A 20,727-nucleotide genomic window follows, 5' to 3' on the forward strand; every position below is an offset into this window, starting at 1 on the left:
TGTATAACAGTACCCCTAACCCATGTTGGAAATGTGAAAAACATGAAGGGTCATTTTGCCATGCATGGCAGTCTTGTGAAAAACAAAAAATAAAAATACGTATAATGATATAAAGAATTTTAAAGCCTAATATTTAAATGAAACTAGCACTAACCAATTAGAAAAGTTTTATAGATTTTGCATAACTGCAGCTATTATATTCCCCAAGTTGGAAAAATACTGCCATAGTGGAGAAATGGATTGTGAAGATGGCAGAATTGGTGGTAATGACAAAACTGAGCTGTTTGATCAGGATAAACAAATATTTTTATAAAAGACTGGAACAGGGACTTTATGCTGAAAATAAAAAACCATTTTTGGATTTGCTGATAAAAAGTGTTGAATATTTATAAAAATAATATAAAGGTTGGATAAAAATAAATACAGGAAGAGAATCATGTAAGATAATTTTAAATAGACACAATAAGTTTGTAATTGCTCTAAAGGAGATCGGAAGAGATTGCTTTTTTATATATTTTTCTTTTTTTCTTTTGTACTATCTTTCATGCTTTTATCTTTTCTTTTTTTGTTGGTCTCTCATTGTATAATTATATTTATCTTTTAATAATGTGAAAAGTGCTAATAAAAATTATATATATAAAATGAAGGGGGCAAGTTCTTTATAATAATAATATATCAAAAGGAAAGCAAAGTTTAAGTGCCAAAATCTGTCCTCCAATTTCGACAAAGCCTCCTTCTCTTGGAGAAAGAGCCTTCTCTTTTTCTGCCTCATATGCCAGGGATTTTTTTTGGGGGGTGGGGGACATTTTTAGTGTAAATATTTTAGCACTGATGAAGTTACCTAGTTTGGTAATGAAATGTCTGCAAGAAAACCACCAAGCTCAGAGAACATCACGGGCCTCCCAGTTCAATCTCCAGCTACAAATATTCTATCAATGTAATTAAATTTATAAAGGGGCAGCCAATAGTCCTTTTTGTCCCCTATTATCTGTATCTGCATCATTCCACAGCATCTTTGACTATCCCTTCTTCTTAATCTGAAAAAACTCTATGGAAGGAGTTTTCTTTGGAAGTCTTTGTCTGATTTGACCTTCACCATTATAATTGAAGGCTGGGATGCCAGAGTGGGAGATATGACTGTGGAATGAAAGGTCGAGCACACACAAGTACCTCTCAGGCACTTTACAACTAAGGTAAATATAAAGACACAGCACCACAGCCATGAGAAATCTACGAAATGTTCTTCTCCCTTGGAAAAAGATCTGAAAGCCATTGCTCTCCCATCAAACAAAATAAAAATGATTGGGGGAAGACGTTTTCATCGTAGAAATAATTGGGCTACTTTAAAACTTACGGGAGAGCAATCGAAGTTCACTTTGCTACTGAGGTATTCAGTGTGGAGGTTCAAAGGAAGTTTTTCTAAGGACTGTCCTGACTGTGTAGCTTTTCCATAAGACCCATTTCCCTCCTCCAGAGCTCTTCCTGTGCTTTGTAGTACATGCCGTTCATTTGCAATATAAGGATGTAAAATCAGACAAATGAAAAAGTTAATAAAAATCTGATTCATTCCAAGAACCTTTCAAATTATTTTAGTCCCACTGCCTTTCAACCATTCCTACTCCATCTTTCCTATCCAGGTAGCCTCACTGTTCCTTTCCCAGTAACACACATCATCCCAGCTGCTTGCTTGAAAGGAATGTAATTTTCTATTATGTTACAATTAAAGACATGCTGCATTCATGTTTGTGTATATATGTGTTAGGATTAGGGAGCCTGTCAGTTTGCACGAAGGCCTTGTTTTAAATCTTTGTAGCCTTGTAGCAAACCGAGTCCTCATGTGAGGGAAGCAGAAGCATTACTATATGCATAAAAAGATGGAGAGTTAAATTCTATTTTAATTTTGTAGCACCCACGCCTCACCCTATTCTCCCTCTTCTGTTGCCTTATCCATGCATTGACCATCCTGCAGGAAGAAAGATCATCTTGAATCTTCCCCAAGTACAACAATTGGACAGGGAGCTTCTGTGGGTTTTACACAGTGGGAATCAGAGCAATCCAGTCATGTTCATAATCTCATGCTGGCAGGGTCCGTTATAGCACGATGGATGGAGAACCTCGCTAGCTCTTGGTCTCCTGTTCTTCAGACCCATCTTGCTCCAACTCTTCCTCATCTGACTGCACCACAGGAGTCTCAGCTCCTTCTTCACTGGTGTCCAGGCTATTCAGGTCTGTAGAGGCAGATGATGTGGATGAAATTCGTGATTTGACCTCAACTGTATCGGGCACTTGCAGAGAAATATCTTCCTGGAAGGGGTTAGAATCTGGCAAAGGAGATGGTCAAAAAGAAAAGAAAGAAGATGTTAATTAGATGATTGGCACCTGATTCATCCTGTCCCCTAATATCCTGGTATCAGCCTTCAGGGATAAGCGGATCTACTATATCAGCTTTAGTTTTTACTTTACAGCTACTGTGTATTGCAGTTGCTTGACCAAACTTGAGAACTCTGCATTAAAATTGCATGAATGTTGGTGCACATTTCTGTAAACATACATGCTTCTTTTGTCACATTACCCTCCTGCATACATTATCAGCTAATCATATCCTAGTATATTTTATTCTTTCTTTTCATGAATAACTATATCTTTGTGCAGACGTTTCCCTTGGCAACTTACAGACGAATTTGTTGATAAATTTTATGGTAAAATTTAAGAAAGTGCAAGTTTTGAATAACAAACTTTTTGTGTACTGCTTTAAAATGCAAAATTATGCAAGTCTGCACTGAAATCTAAATTATAATTATTTTTCCATTTTTGCAAATGCATATATTCATGAAGACACAAAATTAACCTAAGTTCTTGTTCAAATGCTACAGCTTCATTTTGCAGAAAGTACAGTAGGAAATTCTAAGTATTGCTGCAGTTTTTCAAAGACATGCGCTGCTTTTTGAAATCAGTTAACAGACACATGCACACCAGGCTATTAATAGAAAATGCAAAATGCACTAAGTTTTACTATTGCATCACCAGAGTTGAACAAAGTAATATGTTGTACTACTGTTCCCGACTTAAATAAATTGCATGTAAATCACTCCCAAAGCTACAGTACGGACAAGAAAAATGTCATTTTAGGTCAGAGGAGTTTAAACTTCATTTCTTCTGGGAAGCATTTATTCAATGATCAATCCTTCTCCAAACAAACAAACAAACAAAACCTTGCAGACTGCCTAGAATTCAATGCCCCCTGACAGTTACACGCTGCAGGGAATATTACGAGCTCATTGCACTACATACGTATGTGCAGATAAGCTACCCAGTTCCACAAACTGAGCTGATCTTTCCTTGCAGTCACCCTGCAGATAATAAGTGGTGGATGAGAATTCCTTTTCTCTAGTTCTGCATAACCCTTCACCATGCCAGAAAAATCCATCATAAGCAGCCTTTTCAGGCATTTTGTCAAGCCTGACCTAATTTAAAAATGTTATAAACATGTACATCTTTGGATATATTCTGCACAGTTTAGAATACAAATCACAAAATGTAATCTGAGAGACAACAGTGAGACAGCTTCCCTTAATGCTTAACATTAAACATTTGCGGAGGTTCAAAAGAGGAGACCAGTTGGATGAAAGATGTGACTACCCCTTGCTTAGCAGTTTAATTGTATGGTTTGAATCGTGCTGATGCATTTTTATTTTATGATATTTATTATGGCACGGGTTCAGTCAGCCTAAGTTCACGAAATGTCGTAGTATAGATGCCAACTAGAGAAAGAGATGTGACTTGGATATAAAAATGGTCTTGTAAGACTGCAGCATCAATACTTCACCTCCTATTTGTTATAAAAATAAGCAGTTCTATAGGACCTTGCCTTAAGATGAAAGAAAAGGAAAACATGTGTCAGCTCCTTGTAGTACTACAGGAGGCCACGTCAAGAAACATACTCTGCAGGGATTCAAGGAAGGCCACTTTACTGTTGTAGGGGTATTTACACAATTTTGAAAATCTGTGCAAAATCTTCACGTCCCTTTTGAAGGCCAAAAAGATCAAGATGGAGTTCGGCTGAATCTCTTTCCCATACTTTTCACTCTCCCGGGACTAAGCAATCATTCTCCCTCTCTCACCTACTTCTCAAGGGCAGAGCTAAATTCCTGAACAACACGTTTCTAAATCTTTTGCTCCTGGAAGAAAATTTGCAAATATGCTGTATGTACCACGAGTGAACATTCCTGAGTCCAAACAGCTTCTGCAGCTTCTACACCTGTGATTATTATGTGTCACTCATCTCCATTTTTACATTGTCTACATTCTGCCTCTCTCTACACAAAAATTTACATTTCAAAGGCAGAAATATTTATTCAATAGAAGATACAGAATGTTATCAATCTCGCCTCATATTTCCTGGTGAAGTGATGTAATCAGTAACAGTAACAACAGAGTTGGAAGGGACCTTGGAGGTCATCTAGTCCAATCCCCTGCTCACACAGCAGACCTCTACTAGGGATTTGAACCGCCAAACTGCTGACCTTTCTGATCGACAAGCTCAGTCATGATAGGAAACATGGTCCCCAAGTTGCCATAATAGCAATAGCACTTAGCAATAACACTTAGACTTCACAGTGCTCTCTGAGCGGTTTACAGGGTCAGCATACTGCCCCCAACAATCTGGCTCCTCATTTTAACAACTTCGGAAGGATGGAAGGCTGGATCAACCTTGAGTCTAGTGAGATTCGAACAACCAAATTGCAGAAATTGCCTGCAGTACTGCATTCTAACCACTGCGCCACCAGGGCTCATAAGGTCCAGATACATCAAAGAACAACCCAGTAAGAGTCCCTCCCCTCCACAATAATAGTTAGAATCTATCTGGCTAATGAAACATTATGAAGTATGCTAGCAACTATGTGACCCACTGGCCTATTAGATTCAGGGACAGATGAAGCCAGTGATCGACACAGAGCTGGGTTATTGTTTGGTCTAGATCCTATCCATGAATGAATCTTTGAGCTATTCTTTATGCAATGGACATGCTTTACATTCCTTCTCCATCTTTGGACAGGAGCTTTGGTGCCTGGTTTGTAAATCTCACAGCCTGGAGATTTCATCAGTGAGGCTACTTAACTGGAATGTGAGAAGGCTATGTTGTGAAATACCTGAATCACTCTCAGGGTGAATCATTTTGGTATAACTGAGCCCTGTTCCCTCTAACACAAATTCTAGAGTCTCCTGGCATTAGAAAGAAGATGGGTCAGCCTTAAATCGCAGCATTTAAAAAAGCTCTTAATCTACACAAATTCAAAAGTATTTTGGAGATGTTAGCAGTATTGACTATCCAGGCATTTAACAAACTGACTAGTTCAGTGGTGGGATCCTCCCAGTTTAACAGCCAGTTCGTTGATTACATGCTTCGTGCGTGCACAGTTTGAAGAAATCTTCACTTCCGCGTTTCCGGAGGAGAAACACAGCTGAGGTGCGGCAATATGCTCTACCGCACAAATCAGCTGAGAAGATAAAGGTAGGAAAATAGCATGGGCCCATTTGATTGTCGGGGTGAACTGGTTTGCTCCCAGCTGATCGTTGGAGCGAACAGTTCACCCGAACCGGTCCGAACCGGTAGAATCCCACCCCTGGACTAGTTGCTTTGCTGGATTTTTTTAAATTTCATTTTTACATATTCGTAAACTTTACATTCACTGTACATGCATCCAATAAAAGCACTTGATAGAACACAATGACATCACATGCATCACAACACATTATGCTATGATACAAATGCCATTTGGTGCCTAATTGGCATGCTAATAGTCTGTTGCACATGGTATCTCTACCTCCAACTATGATGTGAGGCCATCTGTGCCCTTCCAGATGTTGTTTAACTACAGTTTCAAACGTACCTCACCACTGGCTGGAGCTGCTGAAAGTTCTAGTTTCAACATCTGGAATATCACAGAAATGGTCCTTAAAGTGATGGTGGCAAAGGGTATTTAACCTTAGAAGTATTTTACTTAGATCAGGAAATACAGTCAGCCTGCTTTATCCAACTCCCTCATCATATTGCTATTATACTATTTCATGAAATGAGGTTAAAGAAGGTCACAGAGTGATGGAATGCAAGATGTGATAGAAAATGGCCACTCCCTGTAAAATAAATTTGGCTCAAGATATCCAGAATTCTTAAGCCAAAAACTGGTATATGCAGCAAAGAGAAAACATAAATATCTCCTGTCAGGATTGCCAATGAACAAAACATACACACAGTTTACTCCTGTGCATTTATCCATCGTTTGATTTGAATGAAATCAGTTAGTTTAGCTCAGAGGTCTTCAAACATGGCAGCTTTAAGACTTGTGGACTTCAACTCCGAGAATTCCACAAGTCCACAAGTCTTAAAGCTGCCAAGTTTGAAGACCTCTGCTTTAGCTATTCCCAAGAATATTGGGTCAACTTTAATAATAAAAGATGCAGAAGAAGAGCGCAAGAGAAACGCGGGCACCTCTGTTAAAAATCTAGCATTTTGAGATTCATCAAGGGGAGCTTGGCTGTGTCCTTGGAACAGTTATTTCTTTTCATAAATTTCAGACATTGTTATTTAGGCAAACCTAGAAAGAGCAGAGTAAGGAAAGCACTGTTGCTTAGCAACAAGTATGGGGTTGTTAAGCAACAGCTTCCCTGCACTCTCCATTTCCCACTCCTCAGAATAAACATCACTGTTAACTTTACCAAAAAAAAAAGCAGGGGAGAAAATGTGATCAGTAAAAAGCCAGAGAGAAGAAGACTACAAGGTGCTATAAAAACAGTTCACAATGTGCAGACAGCAGACAATGCAGGCACGTAAGACATTACTATCACCAGACGGGTTGTTTTTCCTCTTTTAATTTGAGGCAGCAGATCCAAATGGCTCCAAAAAAAACCCCTTTTCTAACCCAAACAGAGCATTTTCTAAACTTGAAACAATTCCAATAAAGTCAGAACAATGAGCTTTGAGCTTTAAAACAGCAGATTTCTTTTCCTGGCTGAGTTCGAAACATTTCTGCTCTGAAGCATTTTGCACACCTCTCTGTGCAGCCTGCTTATCACAGGACACAAAATGGGCTCCGACCTGCTGTGGAATCAGTCTGCCCTCCTGGCACGAAGTGGGCAAATACACATTTGAGGACATCTTTTGCCCCCCCCCCCACTTCTTAAAGCTGGCTACTTAATTCTATCCATAAAGACCAGCAAAACTTTTCATGTATTCAAATTATGCTTATACTTTTACCTGTTGTCTTATATATGCTTGACAGATAAATAAATACATAAAATAAAATAAAAACAAAAACAGCAATGGGATATATCTGCCACAGGGAAATCCTTGGGTTCACATTTTGGGGAGTGGGGGGATGTCTTGTCCTGAAAAGCCCAGAAGGGGTTTTTTCCCAAATGGATACTATATATGGCCATAAACTGTACTGCTCTCTTTTTAACATTGAATTATTGTGTATTTATTTAATTTATTAATTTACATGGCTATTTATTTATAAACGGGGTGAAATGCTACCAATTTTGACCAGTTCTCCCAAATCAGTAGTAAAAAATGCTGCTGGTTCGGGTGAACTGGTATTTCTGATGATCAGCTGGTCGATGATCAGCTGTGATGGATGATTTATATTAGTTAGAATCATCAGATTTCCTGCTTTCTAGCTAATCTAGCTCATGTGGTACAGCGGATTCCACACCCCCTCACCGTTCTACTTACCTTTGCAGACTCGGAAGGCTTCAAAATGTTCCTTTTTTAGCACTGTGCGGGCGCGCCTCAGGCGCACATGCATGCAGAGCGCACACTTGGTAGCAGACTCACAGAACCAGTAGCAGACTTCAGAGGATTTCACCGCTGCTTATAAATCATTCCAACTGCAGCCAATTCTAAAAAAGGTTTCAAGTGCCTATTGGGCATGGCTACTAATACAGGGATGTCGTGAAGCTAGTTAGGGCAAAAACGTTTAATCTAATTTAGGGGTTCAATTTATGGAGTGAAATACTTCTAAAGGAGGTTACACTGCTTCTGTTTTGCCCCTTATTTTGATCCAAACCTTTACTTATGGTGTCAACCATTTTGCCACTCTGAGTAGTGTGAGCTGCAGAAGTTCTGGGGATCACATTGGGAACATGTCAGAGACCCATGACATGGCTGCTCCTGCCTTAAACCAAATTCCTATTGCTAAGGTTAGAAGTGGGTAAACAGACACCCAAATCTTGTCAGTGGGAGTAAGAAAGCCAATTGTTTCCTTAGGCTTTAATTCATATAAACGCCCGTGATGTTTCAAGTTTTACAGAATGCCAGAATTATCCATTGCCAACAGCAGCATATCCATGGTCTTTGGGTCTTACTTTATTGTTTATTTCAATTTTGTTCAATTCAAATTAACACAGAAAGGGCCAGACATGACAAAATGGAAGCTATACGTTTCTGGAAAGGAGTAAAGAATACATATGGGTCAGTGGTGGGTTTCAATTTTTTTTACTACCGGTTCTGTGGGCGTGGCATGGCTTGGTGGGTGTGGCAGGGAAAGGACACTGTAAAATCTCCATTTCCTCCCCACTGCAGGGGAAAGTTACTGTAAAATCCCCCTTTCCTCCCAATCAACTGGGACTTGAGAGGCAGAGAATAGATGGGGATGCGGCCAGTCAGAATTTTTACTACCGGTTCTCTGAACTACTCAAAATTTCTGCTACCAGGTCTCCAGAACTGGTCAGAACCTACTGAAACCCACCTCTGATATGGATAATAGGAAATACTTGAAAGTTTAGAGCAAATAAAGAATGGCCTGTAGGAAAGGAAAAAATAAATAAAGAGTTTCTCTGTATTAATGGCAGAACATTAGTCAGGGTTGTGAGGTTTCTGGATTAACACAAAGGCATACAGTACCTTCTGGGTTTAAACTGATTATGTGTATTTGAGTTTTCCAGCTACAGTTGGGAACTCATAAAACAAAAAAGCTCAAGCCTTGTTCAGTGGCCATCTGGAAATTTGTTTTGGGTTATGACTTCATCTCCCAAATCAATGCTTCCACTAAGAAGTAGTTACAATCTCCCTTAAAAGGAATATGCCTGGGCATAGAGCTTCTTTGACCGACTCTATCTGATACCATAGTTTTTCAATGTATTTCAATGTATTATACAAGGGTGGTTCCATTGTATACCATCCCACTTATGAATATTTTTCCTGGTACTTCCCTGATTTCTATCCTATCTATTTCTACCTGACTTCCATTTTAGAAAACAGAGCAAGAGAATGTGACAGAACAAAAACAAAGTATATTTTTTAAAGTTTCTACAGTATTTAGCATAGTTATTATAGTATTACAGTATAGTTGCAGAAAAAGATACCAATGAAAGCTGTGTCATAGGTTGAGAAGATACGTTAAGGTGGTATTTTGAATGACCAGGTTACTAAGAGTTTCCCTAGGAGGCCATCTGTTCTGTCCCCCCCAACCACAACCAAGAAGACACGCGAGCTGACTATATTTGCCAGCAATTTATTCCTATGACAGATATCAGTTCTGGCAACGAACCTGCGATTGCCTGCCAAGTTCTCTTATCTCCTCAGAAGCTAGCGTAGCTGCAGGTCGTTGCTGGAGCAACCAAGAGTTCAGAAATAAACAGAAATCCAGAAGCCAAATTCTTAGTCTTGAAATATTGCAGCCAAAGTTTCCAAGAGTCAGTTTTTGTCCTTCACAAGAAGCTATAGAGCAGCTCCTCCTGCTTTTATACCCTGTGGGGTGTGGCTCCGTGACTCAGCACTCTCTAGGCCTGCCCCACCCCTTCTTTTGTTGTTCCCGCCTCTCCTTTCTGCAATGCCTGGGATTTAACCAGGACTGATTGTCAACAGCTGGGTCTTGAGGCATTGCCTGTGGGGGGCGGGAAGGTGCAGGAGAAAGAGGCCTCGTCATCTCCTCCACCTGGCCTGCCTCTGGGACCTGGAGCAGAGCCAGAGAGGAAGGTCCTGCAGAGGGAAGCCCTGTCGGCTCTTCCCCCTCCCTCTCTGAATCACTGTCTGCCAGGAGACTGGGCTCAGGAGCCGAAGACACAACACCATCTCTCTTCTGTTGTCAGACCTTTGGGTAGACCAGACTAGGAAATTAAAGTCAAAAATGCTAATACTATTTTTATTGTAATATTACAGTAACATATTTTTTCAGATGAATGCACCCCCTTCCCTCTCCCTTTATCTTCATCAGAATTTGTTGTTAGTTGTGAAGTTGTGTCTGACCCATTGCGACTCCATAGACAATGTTCCTCCAGGCCTTCCTGTCCTCTACCATCCTCTGGAGTCCATTTAAGCTCATGCCAGCTGCTTCAGTGACTCCATCCAGCCACCTCATTCTCTGTCGTCCCTTTCTTCTTTTGCCCTCAATCTTTTCCAGCATTAGGCTCTTTTCCAGTGAGTCCTTCCTTCCTTCATCAGAATTAAGGAGGATCAAATCTGAAATGCTTCCTCAAATTATATTTCTGTCTCAGACTGAAACTTGTTTTGTCTGACTATGACCACTCTTTCTGTTTCTCAAGATTATTCTTGTTGCCCATTGCATCTACATCCATACTAATTTCTACCATTAATGCCCATGCTCGAGCTGTTGACTTGGCTAAATTTCCAACCCTTTCCCTGAACAAAGAGCTTTACCATAACATATCCCAGATGGAACACAGGGGCCAATAATTGATGTAGATAGTTATGGAAGTTGTACATACCTGGCAATAGGGTAGCTACATTGTTGTTGTCCTCGGTCCCACAGCTAAGAAATACATCAACAGTGTCTTGGTCAGAGAGATCCAACATGTCCATCTGTTCCAGCATGTCCACATTGACCTCCATGGAAGAAATGCTACCTAGGGGAGCTAGAAAGATGTAGGAACTATCAGAGGTCACACTGCATGAAGGATTCTCATAATAGCACAGGGCAAGACACGGCTTGATAATGGTTTATACCAGAGGTGAAATCCAGCAGGTCCTGACAGGTTCTGGAGAACTGGTAGCAAAAATTTTGAGCAGTTCAGAGAACTGGTAGAGGAAATTTTGAGTATTTGGAGAACCAGCAAATAGCATCTGTGGCTGGCCCCAGAGTGGGGTGGGAATGGGGATTTTACAGTATCCTTCCCCTGGAGTGGGGTGGGAATGGAGATTTTGCAGTATCCTTCCCCTGGAGTGGGGTGGGAATGGAGATTTTGCAGTATCTTTCCCCTGCCATGCCCACCAAGCCACGCCCACAGACCTGGTAGTAAAAAAAATTGGATTTCACCACTAGTTTATACCTATGCTTATTATGAAGAAACGGATCTCCATTTCATAGCTTACTGCCCAAATTAATCACAAGTAAAATTACAAACTTACTGACTGTTCTCATACAAATAAAACATAGTTTCCCCATACTCTCATTCAGTACTATGAAACAGGGTAGGCAGCCTTTCCTAGAGCCTGGGGACTAAACTGAATTGCACAATGACGTAGAGAAGGCAAGGCTGCATCATAGCATGGACAGGACTAGTTTTTTTCCTGTTTTTTTCCTTCTTCTTATTCTTCTAGGATTTGTATGTGATGTTTTGTTATTTTACCAGCATTGAGCCTATTTGAGGGCACAAGCTGTTATTTTTATAGGGATTTTTGGGCTCAAGGTGGGAAAAAGCTGCCTTCCTGCTGAAAAGCAGTGGTACAATTGCTATAAAGTGTCACAAAAAGAGATTTGGAGCAGAACACTGGTACTTGATGGTACAGGATGCCCATGTAAGGTCTATGAACTTGACACTTGAACTTACGTCTCCTGTGTTCTATCTGCAGATGTGATACTGGGAAGAAGAAATCAACATCGTGCTGGAAAACTTCTTCAAAGAATCTCTGCCTTTCCCAAAGTTTAAGTTGCTGTTGTTGCATCTGCTCAGGGTCCAGCCCCCGCTGCCCATTTTCAATATCAGCTGAAATGAAATCAGAATGAAAAATTGAACTATAGAAGTGTTCTCTTCTTTCCTTCCAGAACCAAAAATTGTCCTTAACAGTATGCAGGATAGAAACACATTTCTTTAAAGAGAAATGATAATGGTTTGAAAAAAGTTTCACTTCTGTAGGGTTTTGCACAGGACAGGAAGCTGGACTAAAATTATCTCCAAGATCCTTTTCCATTTTTACATACTTTCATGAATGATTCTATAGTTTTGCTTTATTATCACTTCCTGCCAAGTAGGAACAAACCCCAGTAAAGCATGTTTGGTAGTGGTGAAAATCAGAAGACTTAACACTTCGTAACTAGTATTAATTATTTTCTCTTTTCAAGCTACCTTGAGTTATATGAAGAAAGCAGACCCAACAGTTTCTGACCTGCCAAATCAGCTGGACTATTTTCTATAGACTATAACGTGATGCAAGATGATGCAAACCAAAGCTTATATTCTGACCAGCTAATCCTCTTCACTTTCCAAAGTCTCAAATAATTTATAATCCTTTCTAGAATGTATTCATACTGCAGCACAGTTTATAGCACGGGAATTGCTTTGCGGAAAAAAAGCACAGTGTACACAGCCTTGAGCACTTGGATGCAATGTAAAATTGCAATGAACTTCCTATTTGTGATGGTGAGGAAAAAACATTAAAAGTTTGCCCTACACATTACAAAGCAGACCAGTTCTGTGAAATACACAAAATGAACCAGAAAATGACATGGTAAAGACTTATTAAATTACCTAGGCTACAGGAATCAGCAAGAAAGGCTACCTTCAAAATATCGAATTGATTCCTTTTGATTCATTAAACCAAATAAAAATTCAAAAAAAATTACTTGGAAAGGATGCTGATAAATACTGCCTCTGAAGAGAATGTATTTGATGGCAAATTTAATCATTATCCAATACAAAACCATTCTGACATGGTGGGAATAATCTTCCTTATTTCCCATTTAATATGTCTTCCCCTTTGAGCTTTGTCTATCTACCTATAGAAAAATAATTTGGTTTCATTTATCTCTAATCTATGTAAATAAATAAATAAGTAACTTAATAAATAAGTTTTGATGTTTTCTATTAATAATTATGATTTTAGGTATTTATTTATTGTTTTTATGTGCTGTAAACTGCCCAGAGGGGCTTGTTCTGTGAGTTGGGCAGGTATATAAATGATAAATAGGATAGATAGGCAGACAAACAAACGAACAGACAAGAAATGTTATATAAGAAACAAATAGCACAAGAAAAATATAATTCATTTAAATGTATTATTTCAGGATAGGGGGCCTGTATCAAGAGAAAAGGGACATATTGATAATAAAAAAAACCTTTTGAGCCACAAATATGATTTAGTAACTGTGATTTATAATCCATGATCTATCACTTTGTTGCTTGTATGTATACTGACAGCTTATGCACTGGAGACAAATTCCTTGTGTGTCCAGTCACACTTGGCCAATAAAGAATTCTATTCTATTTTATTCTAAATGTTGAATGGAGCTCACAGAAGTGAGAACATGAATAGACAACTCTACCAATATTTTTATGCTAAACAAAGGACAAAAGCTTTGTTAAATCTTTGCCGAGAACATTAGCATACTTTCTGATGTCAGTTTAGATTTAGCAAACCTAGTCTTAATTAGTTTTTAAGGTCATTACATTCTTAGTTTAGTCTTCTGCTTGAAGCTAATAGTTCAGGTTCTGCTTAGTTTATGAAGTTGCAAGAAGCATACTTGAGCTGTGCAAAGAGGTTATCTTGTAGTCTTAGTGGATTCACCTAATACACGGTTTGTGGCAAAGTGCATCACTCTGATCAGTCACTGGACAATTTGTTTATTTTCTGAATTAGAAAACTGTCCAAAATAAATTGAAATAATTGAGCCCATTTCAGAGGGAAAATACACCAACCTTTTGGGGTGACTTCTTCAAAAAGAAAGATGGCTAAATCTGCTTTTTTTTCTGTGGGATTAATATGAATGAAATCCACCCACATTTTCTTTTTTGGATCCTATAATCCCTTCATAAATTTTCTCCAGCATATACAATAATTGGTCCTTGAACACAGATAAAGATAAGCAAGTCTTTTCTTGGATTTTTTAAAATCGATTTTTAAAAATTATTTCAAAGATGCAACTCACAAAGAGACAAAAAGGAGCCAGATTCCATCAAGTAATCATAGCCCATTATAAAAAGGCTGAATGTTGAGGAATCTTTTTTTTTCCTAGGGAAAAAATCCACATAATCAAGGAACAAAGTAACAGCTGGAATAAGAATGGCCCCTTGACCTTATCTAGGAGATTTTCCATAGCAAATATCAGATGCCTTTAAAAATTAAAGACATTTCAGCTCCTCTATTCAACAACTGATGATGCAGGGACTGGCTAGACCGACATAAGGAAAATGTGATTACTAAGCTGGGCAGTGCCATAACTAAGGAAACAAAACAAATAGTGAAAATTGTAATTGTCTCAAATAGAACAGCCTTTTCAATTGCCTCAGGGGAAATTTCAGCTCAACAGCAACAACTGTTAAACTTCCTGTCATAGGAGGGGGAAAAGGAAAAAGGGAGATGAGGCAGTGTCTCTCTGGTGTGGCCTATGAATTCAGCTTCAGATTGTGGGGGGGGGACCATAAATCCATTGATACCAACCAAAATGACATAATAAATATGCAATTTTGAGTTCTCCAGAACTTTTCATCAAGCAAGTCACTGACTTCAGGAGAAGTAGGAAGCTATACTCCTATCATTTGGCTACTCCTAAGAAACGCATCACCCAATGTTTGATTTGAAACTATTTTTCCCATGTATCAACCTGGCAATGGAAACCTTTTATGTTTCAAGAAGTAATTCAAGAACCTCTGCAGCTAACTAACACAGTAAAAGAAGGCATGTTTAACCACTAGATACATATATGGCTCGTGCACTATTTTAATTCATGTTCCATCAACCAATCTGTGTTTCTACCTGAGCAATTACTCAAAAGCAAATTTACCCCCCCCCCACTTCAAATAAGTTGAGATTTCAAATTCCAGAATTTCCAGCTAGCACCAGTTTCAATTAAAAGGGATTCCGTAGCAGATGATGAAAATAATGTCTCTCCTGTCCTGGAGGCTTACGGTCAGAACAGGGCAATCCAACTAGATGTGTTGAACCATAATTGCTAATCAGCATGTTCAAAAGCTAAGCATTATGGGAGTTTTTGTTGTTCAGTTATTCATTTACCTGCAATTTGCCCAAGCATCAAGACCTTTTCCAATGACCTTTCCCTTTCATTACAGATGCAAAATATCTAACCTTCATCATTATTGCTTTCAGAGTGCAACCTGTTTTCACTTAATCTAGTACTGAATTATTTGTCCTTTCTCCCTTCAAGGGTAGTTTCTGTCGTGTCTTTCATTCAACTTTTCTTACTGTATTTCCCATATAAAAACTGGGTATTTTTGTTGGCATCATCTTTAATGAAGCCACGAATTTCATTCCAGAGTTCTTCAGGCAACCCTATTTTATCAAATCTAATCCATTTAATTAATCTTTATTCTTACTGCATAATCATATGTCCTTTAAATAAATTTGAGTAGGTGGTTCAAAAGAAATAAAAACAATTGTCTATGTAATATTGTACTGTTAATTTCTATGGGGACATATAGAGTTCTTTCTTTTTGCTTTTTCTGTGCCAGTATCCAGGATGAACATGTTGTTATTACACAATAAAAATAATTCCTACCTTCTGATTACCAAAAACAGTAATCTTTAGGCAGTTGGATGAAGGTATTTGCTATAAACATTGATTACCGGTATTTATCTAATTTATATAGCTCCCCATGTCACCCAAGATGACTTTGGATAGCGCACAATAGATAAAAAACAAAGGTATAAAATATATTGGATCAAATTTAGTCTAACCCCATACCTCCTAATGACCTGGCTGTCATATGTGCACAGCTGGGAGTGCACATTCCCACTGATATAGTTCACAGCATCACTGGGAGGTGCAAGCCCTTCACAACTAAAAGGGAATGGTCCAGAAAAGAACCAAGATATCAAGAAATCAGCAAAATAGGGGAAGGTCCAGTACTGACCACACAGTCAACACCAATTCTTGCAGACATGCACATGACAGCTTTTGTACCTGGGTCTGCAGTATCAAAAATATTTAAGTATGGCTACTGAATACCTCTTCAGCACAGTGGTTCCTCTTTATTCCAGTAAGATCTACATGTTATTCTGGAATCCTTTATTAATACACACGAACAGTAAGCTGCTTAGCTGAGCTTTCCTATAGAAAGGGACATGGTGGCTTAGTGGCTAAGATGCTGAGCTTGTCGATCGAAAGGTCGGCAGTTCAATGGTTCGAATCCCTAGTGCCGTGTAATGGAGTGAGCTCCCATTACTTCTCCCAGCTTCTGCCAACCTAGCAGTTCGAAGCACGTAAAAAATGCATGTAGAAAAATAGGGACCACCTTTGGTGGGAAGGTAACAACATTCCGTGCGCCTTTGGCATTGAGTCATGCCGATCACATGACCACGGAGACGTCTTCGGACAGCGCTGGCTCTTCGGCTTTGAAATGGAGATGAGCACCGCCCCCTAGAGTCGGGAACGACTAGCACATATGTGCGAGGGGAACCTTACCTATAGAAAGCAGCTAGCAATTTAAGCAAAAGCAAATTTTTGATGAAAAAAGATCAGATTTTGATGGCTGAGGCAATTATTTCTAAACACTGGAGGAGCACTTGTTCAATTTCCCAAAGAGCTGGCATAAGCTGAGGCTTTATTTCCAAAATGGCATCCTCAGCGAGACAATAAAAACTCTGCAATGTATAAATTGTCTTAGTTTTGCATGATCGCTTTGGTTTCTGCTTTTCATGGAGTTGAAAAGAAATTTAAGTACAATGCTTTACTCTCAACACCCCTTATACTTTGAAGTCCATCCTACGGATACTCCAGATGTTCCAGAACCTCTGCTCCCACCAGCCTCAGCCACTATGGTGTAGAGTGTAGAGTGAGGAATGCTGAGAGATGCATGCAGCATTCAGGAAGGCCATAGGTTGTTAACGTTATACCTGGAGACTTACTTCAGCAAAACATGAAAGGAAAAGAAAACAACCAAATGCTTGGAGAGCTCATTCTGTTCTTCATCAATTGCAGCAGCAGATGCAGTCAGAATAGGTGCTGATAATTATGATGTCATCGTTCTGAGTAATGGACTCAGGAAGTGAAAAGAAGGACCAAGGGAGACATGATAGCAGCATTCCAATATCACAGGGGCTGCCACGAAGAAGAGAGGCAAGCTATACTCCAAAGCACCTGAGGGCAGGACAAGAAACAATGGGTGGAAACCAAGCAAGGAGAGAAGGAACTTAGAACTAAGGAGAAATTTCCTGACAGTTAAAACAATTAATCAGTGGAGCAACTTGCCTCCAGAAGCTGTGAATGCTCCAACACTGGAAGTTTTTAAGAAGATATTGGATAACCATATCCAATAAGTTTTTAAGAAGATTTTTTTAAGAAGATATTGGATAACCATTTGTCTGAAGTGGTGTAGGGTTTCCTGCCTAAGCTGGGGATTGGACTAGAAGATCTCCAATGTCCCGTCCAACTCTGTTATTCTATTCTATTCTATTCTATTCTATTCTATTCTATTCTATTCTGTTCTGTTCTGTTCTGTTCTGTTCTGTTCTGTTCTGTTCTGTTCTGTTCTGTTCTATTCTATTCTATGTCAGGATTCTAACACTTTGTCCAGGTTCAAGAGATCCTTTATTGAGTACATCATATTGGCACTTAGAAAGGTGACGCTAGCTCTAAATTATTCCCGTGCTTAGGGATATTTAAAAGAATGAGACCTCCCCATCTCCCTTGATTTTTCAGGTCACATGGGCCAATCAGTGCAGATGTAGCTGCCCGCTCAACTTCAACAGATGTCTGTTGACATGACTTTGGTTCTCACAGTGGCTGATAGATGTTATGGCTAGCCAGCTGAGGTACCACATTCCTGAGTCCCACCCCCCTCTCCCCCCTTTCCCTTGAATGGCAACCAAGAAACGAAGCAGAAGTAAGCATGGCTTCAGCTGAAGTCATTTTGCAGGTTGACAAATACTGCGTATCTGAGAACTACACATCTAATCTCTTTAAAATCAGAGAGAAATGCTGAAATCAACACTGCACACGGGAGCCCATTGCCAATTTTAAAAATTCCAAGGTGTTCCTAATATATTCACTTTAATATAATAAATATTTCAGAATCTGGGCTTGAGTTTTAAAGCTTATTGCAGACAAAGAGGAACTTTCATCCAGCTTAGATTCTGGCTGATACCATCAGCAGAAAAATATTTTTGGACACAGACACAGCCAATACGTATAAATTTTTCTGTCTTCAAGGCTGTGACAATGAAAGGCATATACACAACTGTGTGATCCTGTTTAGAGCTAGGGTGCAAATCAGGGGTGAAATCTAATTTTTTTTGCTACCGGTTCTGTGGGCGTGGCTTAGTGGCTAAGATGCTGAGCTTGTCGATCGAAAGGTCGGCAGTTCAATGGTTCGAATCCCTAGTGCCGTGTAATGGAGTGAGCTCCCATTACTTCTCCCAGCTTCTGCCAACCTAGCAGTTCGAAGCACGTAAAAAATGTATGTAGAAAAATAGGGACCACCTTTGGTGAGAAGGTAACAACATTCCGTGCGCCTTTGGCATTGAGTCATGCCGATCACATGACCACGGAGACGTCTTCGGACAGCGCTGGCTCTTCGGCTTTGAAATGGAGATGAGCACCGCCCCCTAGAGTCGGGAACGACTAGCACATATGTGCGAGGGGAACCTTACCTATAGAAAGCAGCTAGCATTTTAAGCAAAAGCAAATTTTTGATGAAAAAAGATCAGATTTTGATGGCTGAGGCAATTATTTCTAAACACTGGAGGAGCACTTGTTCAATTTCCCAAAGAGCTGGCATAAGCTGAGGCTATTTCCAAAATGGCATCCTCAGCGAGACAATAAAAACGCTGCAATGTATAAATTGTCTTAGTTTTGCATGATCGCTTTGGTTTCTGCTTTTCATGGAGTTGAAAAGAAATTTAAGTACAATGCTTTACTCTCAACACCCCTTATACTTTGAAGTCCATCCTACGGATACTCCAGATGTTCCAGAACCTCTGCTCCCACCAGCCTCAGCCACTATGGTGTAGAGTGTAGAGTGAGGAATGCTGAGAGATGCATGCAGCATTCAGGAAGGCCATAGGTTGTTAACGTTATACCTGGAGACTTACTTCAGCAAAACATGAAAGGAAAAGAAAACAACCAAATGCTTGGAGAGCTCATTCTGTTCTTCATCAATTGCAGCAGCAGATGCAGTCAGAATAGGTGCTGATAATTATGATGTCATCGTTCTGAGTAATGGACTCAGGAAGTGAAAAGAAGGACCAAGGGAGACATGATAGCAGCATTCCAATATCACAGGGGCTGCCACGAAGAAGAGAGAGGCAAGCTATACTCCAAAGCACCTGAGGGCAGGACAAGAAGCAATGGGTGGAAACTAATCAAGGAGAGAAGCAACTTAGAACTAAGGAGAAATTTCCTGACAGTTAAAACAATTAATCAGTGGAACAACTTCAGAAGCTGTGATTGCTCCAACACTGGAAGTTTTTAAGAAGATATTGGATAACCATATCCAATAAGTTTTTAAGAAGATTTTTTTAAGAAGATATTGGATAACCATTTGTCTGAAGTGGTGTACGGTTTCCTGCCTAAGCAGGGGATTGGACTAGAAGACCTCCAAGGTCTCTTTCAACTCTGTTATTCTATTCTATTCTATTCTATTCTATTCTATTCTATTCTATTCTATTCTGTTCTGTTCTGTTCTGTTCTGTTCTGTTCTGTTCTGTTCTGTTCTGTTCTGTTCTATTCTATTCTATGTCAGGATTCTAACACTTTGTTCAGGTTCAAGAGATCCTTTATTGAGTACATCATATCGGCACTTAGAAAGGTGACGCTAGCTCTAAATTATTCCCGTGCTTAGGGATAGTTAAAAGAATGAGACCTCCCCATCTCCCTTGATTTTTCAGGTCACATGGGCCAATCAGTGCAGATGTAGCTGCCCGCTCAACTTCAACAGATGTCTGTTGACATGACTTTGGTTCTCACAGTGGCTGATAGATGTTATGGCTAGCCAGCTGAGGTACCACATTCCTGAGTTCCCCCCCCCTCTCCCCCCTTTCCCTTGAATGGCAACCAAGAAACGAAGCAGAAGTAAGCATGGCTTCAGCTGAAGTCATTTTGTAGGTTGACAAATACTGCGTATCTGAGAACTACACATCTAATCTCTTTAAAATCAGAGAGAAATGCTGAAATCAACACTGCACACGGGAGCCCATTGCCAATTTTAAAAATTCCAAGGTGTTCCTAATATATTCACTTTAATATAATAAATATTTCAGAATCTGGGCTTGAGTTTTAAAGCTTATTGCAGACAAAGAGGAACTTTCATCCAGCTTAGATTCTGGCTGATACCATCAGCAGAAAAATATTTTTGGACACAGACACAGCCAATACGTATAAATTTTTCTGTCTTCAAGGGTGTGACAATGAAAGGCATATACACAACTGTGTGATCCTGTTTAGAGCTAGGGTGCAAATCAGGGGTGAAATCTAATTTTTTTTGCTACCGGTTCTGTGGGCGTGGCTTAGTGGGGCGTGGCTTGGTGGGGGTCATGTGACTGGGTGGGCGTGGCTATGTGACTGGGGGATCAAACAACAGAAACTCACTAGCAATGTC

The 20,727-nt window shown here is 39.6% G+C and overlaps 1 protein-coding gene across 1 annotated transcript in view; it reads right to left on the reverse strand.

Moving 5' to 3' along the window:
• Positions 1-1,877: 1,877 nt before the first annotated feature.
• DBNDD2 (dysbindin domain containing 2) overlaps positions 1,878-20,727 on the reverse strand; it is a 34,852-nt gene continuing 16,002 nt past the window's right edge. Inside the window, exons 2-4 of the mRNA XM_058178696.1 lie at positions 11,788-11,943; positions 10,726-10,872; positions 1,878-2,321 (exon numbers count right to left, since the gene is read on the reverse strand). Of these exons, the coding sequence (XP_058034679.1) occupies positions 2,119-2,321; positions 10,726-10,872; positions 11,788-11,943 (506 nt within the window). The 3' untranslated portion in view covers positions 1,878-2,118. The remainder of the gene's footprint in view (positions 2,322-10,725; positions 10,873-11,787; positions 11,944-20,727) is intronic.

Source organism: Ahaetulla prasina, chromosome 3, assembly GCF_028640845.1.
Source record: "Ahaetulla prasina isolate Xishuangbanna chromosome 3, ASM2864084v1, whole genome shotgun sequence".
Lineage (NCBI taxonomy): Eukaryota > Metazoa > Chordata > Lepidosauria > Squamata > Colubridae > Ahaetulla > Ahaetulla prasina.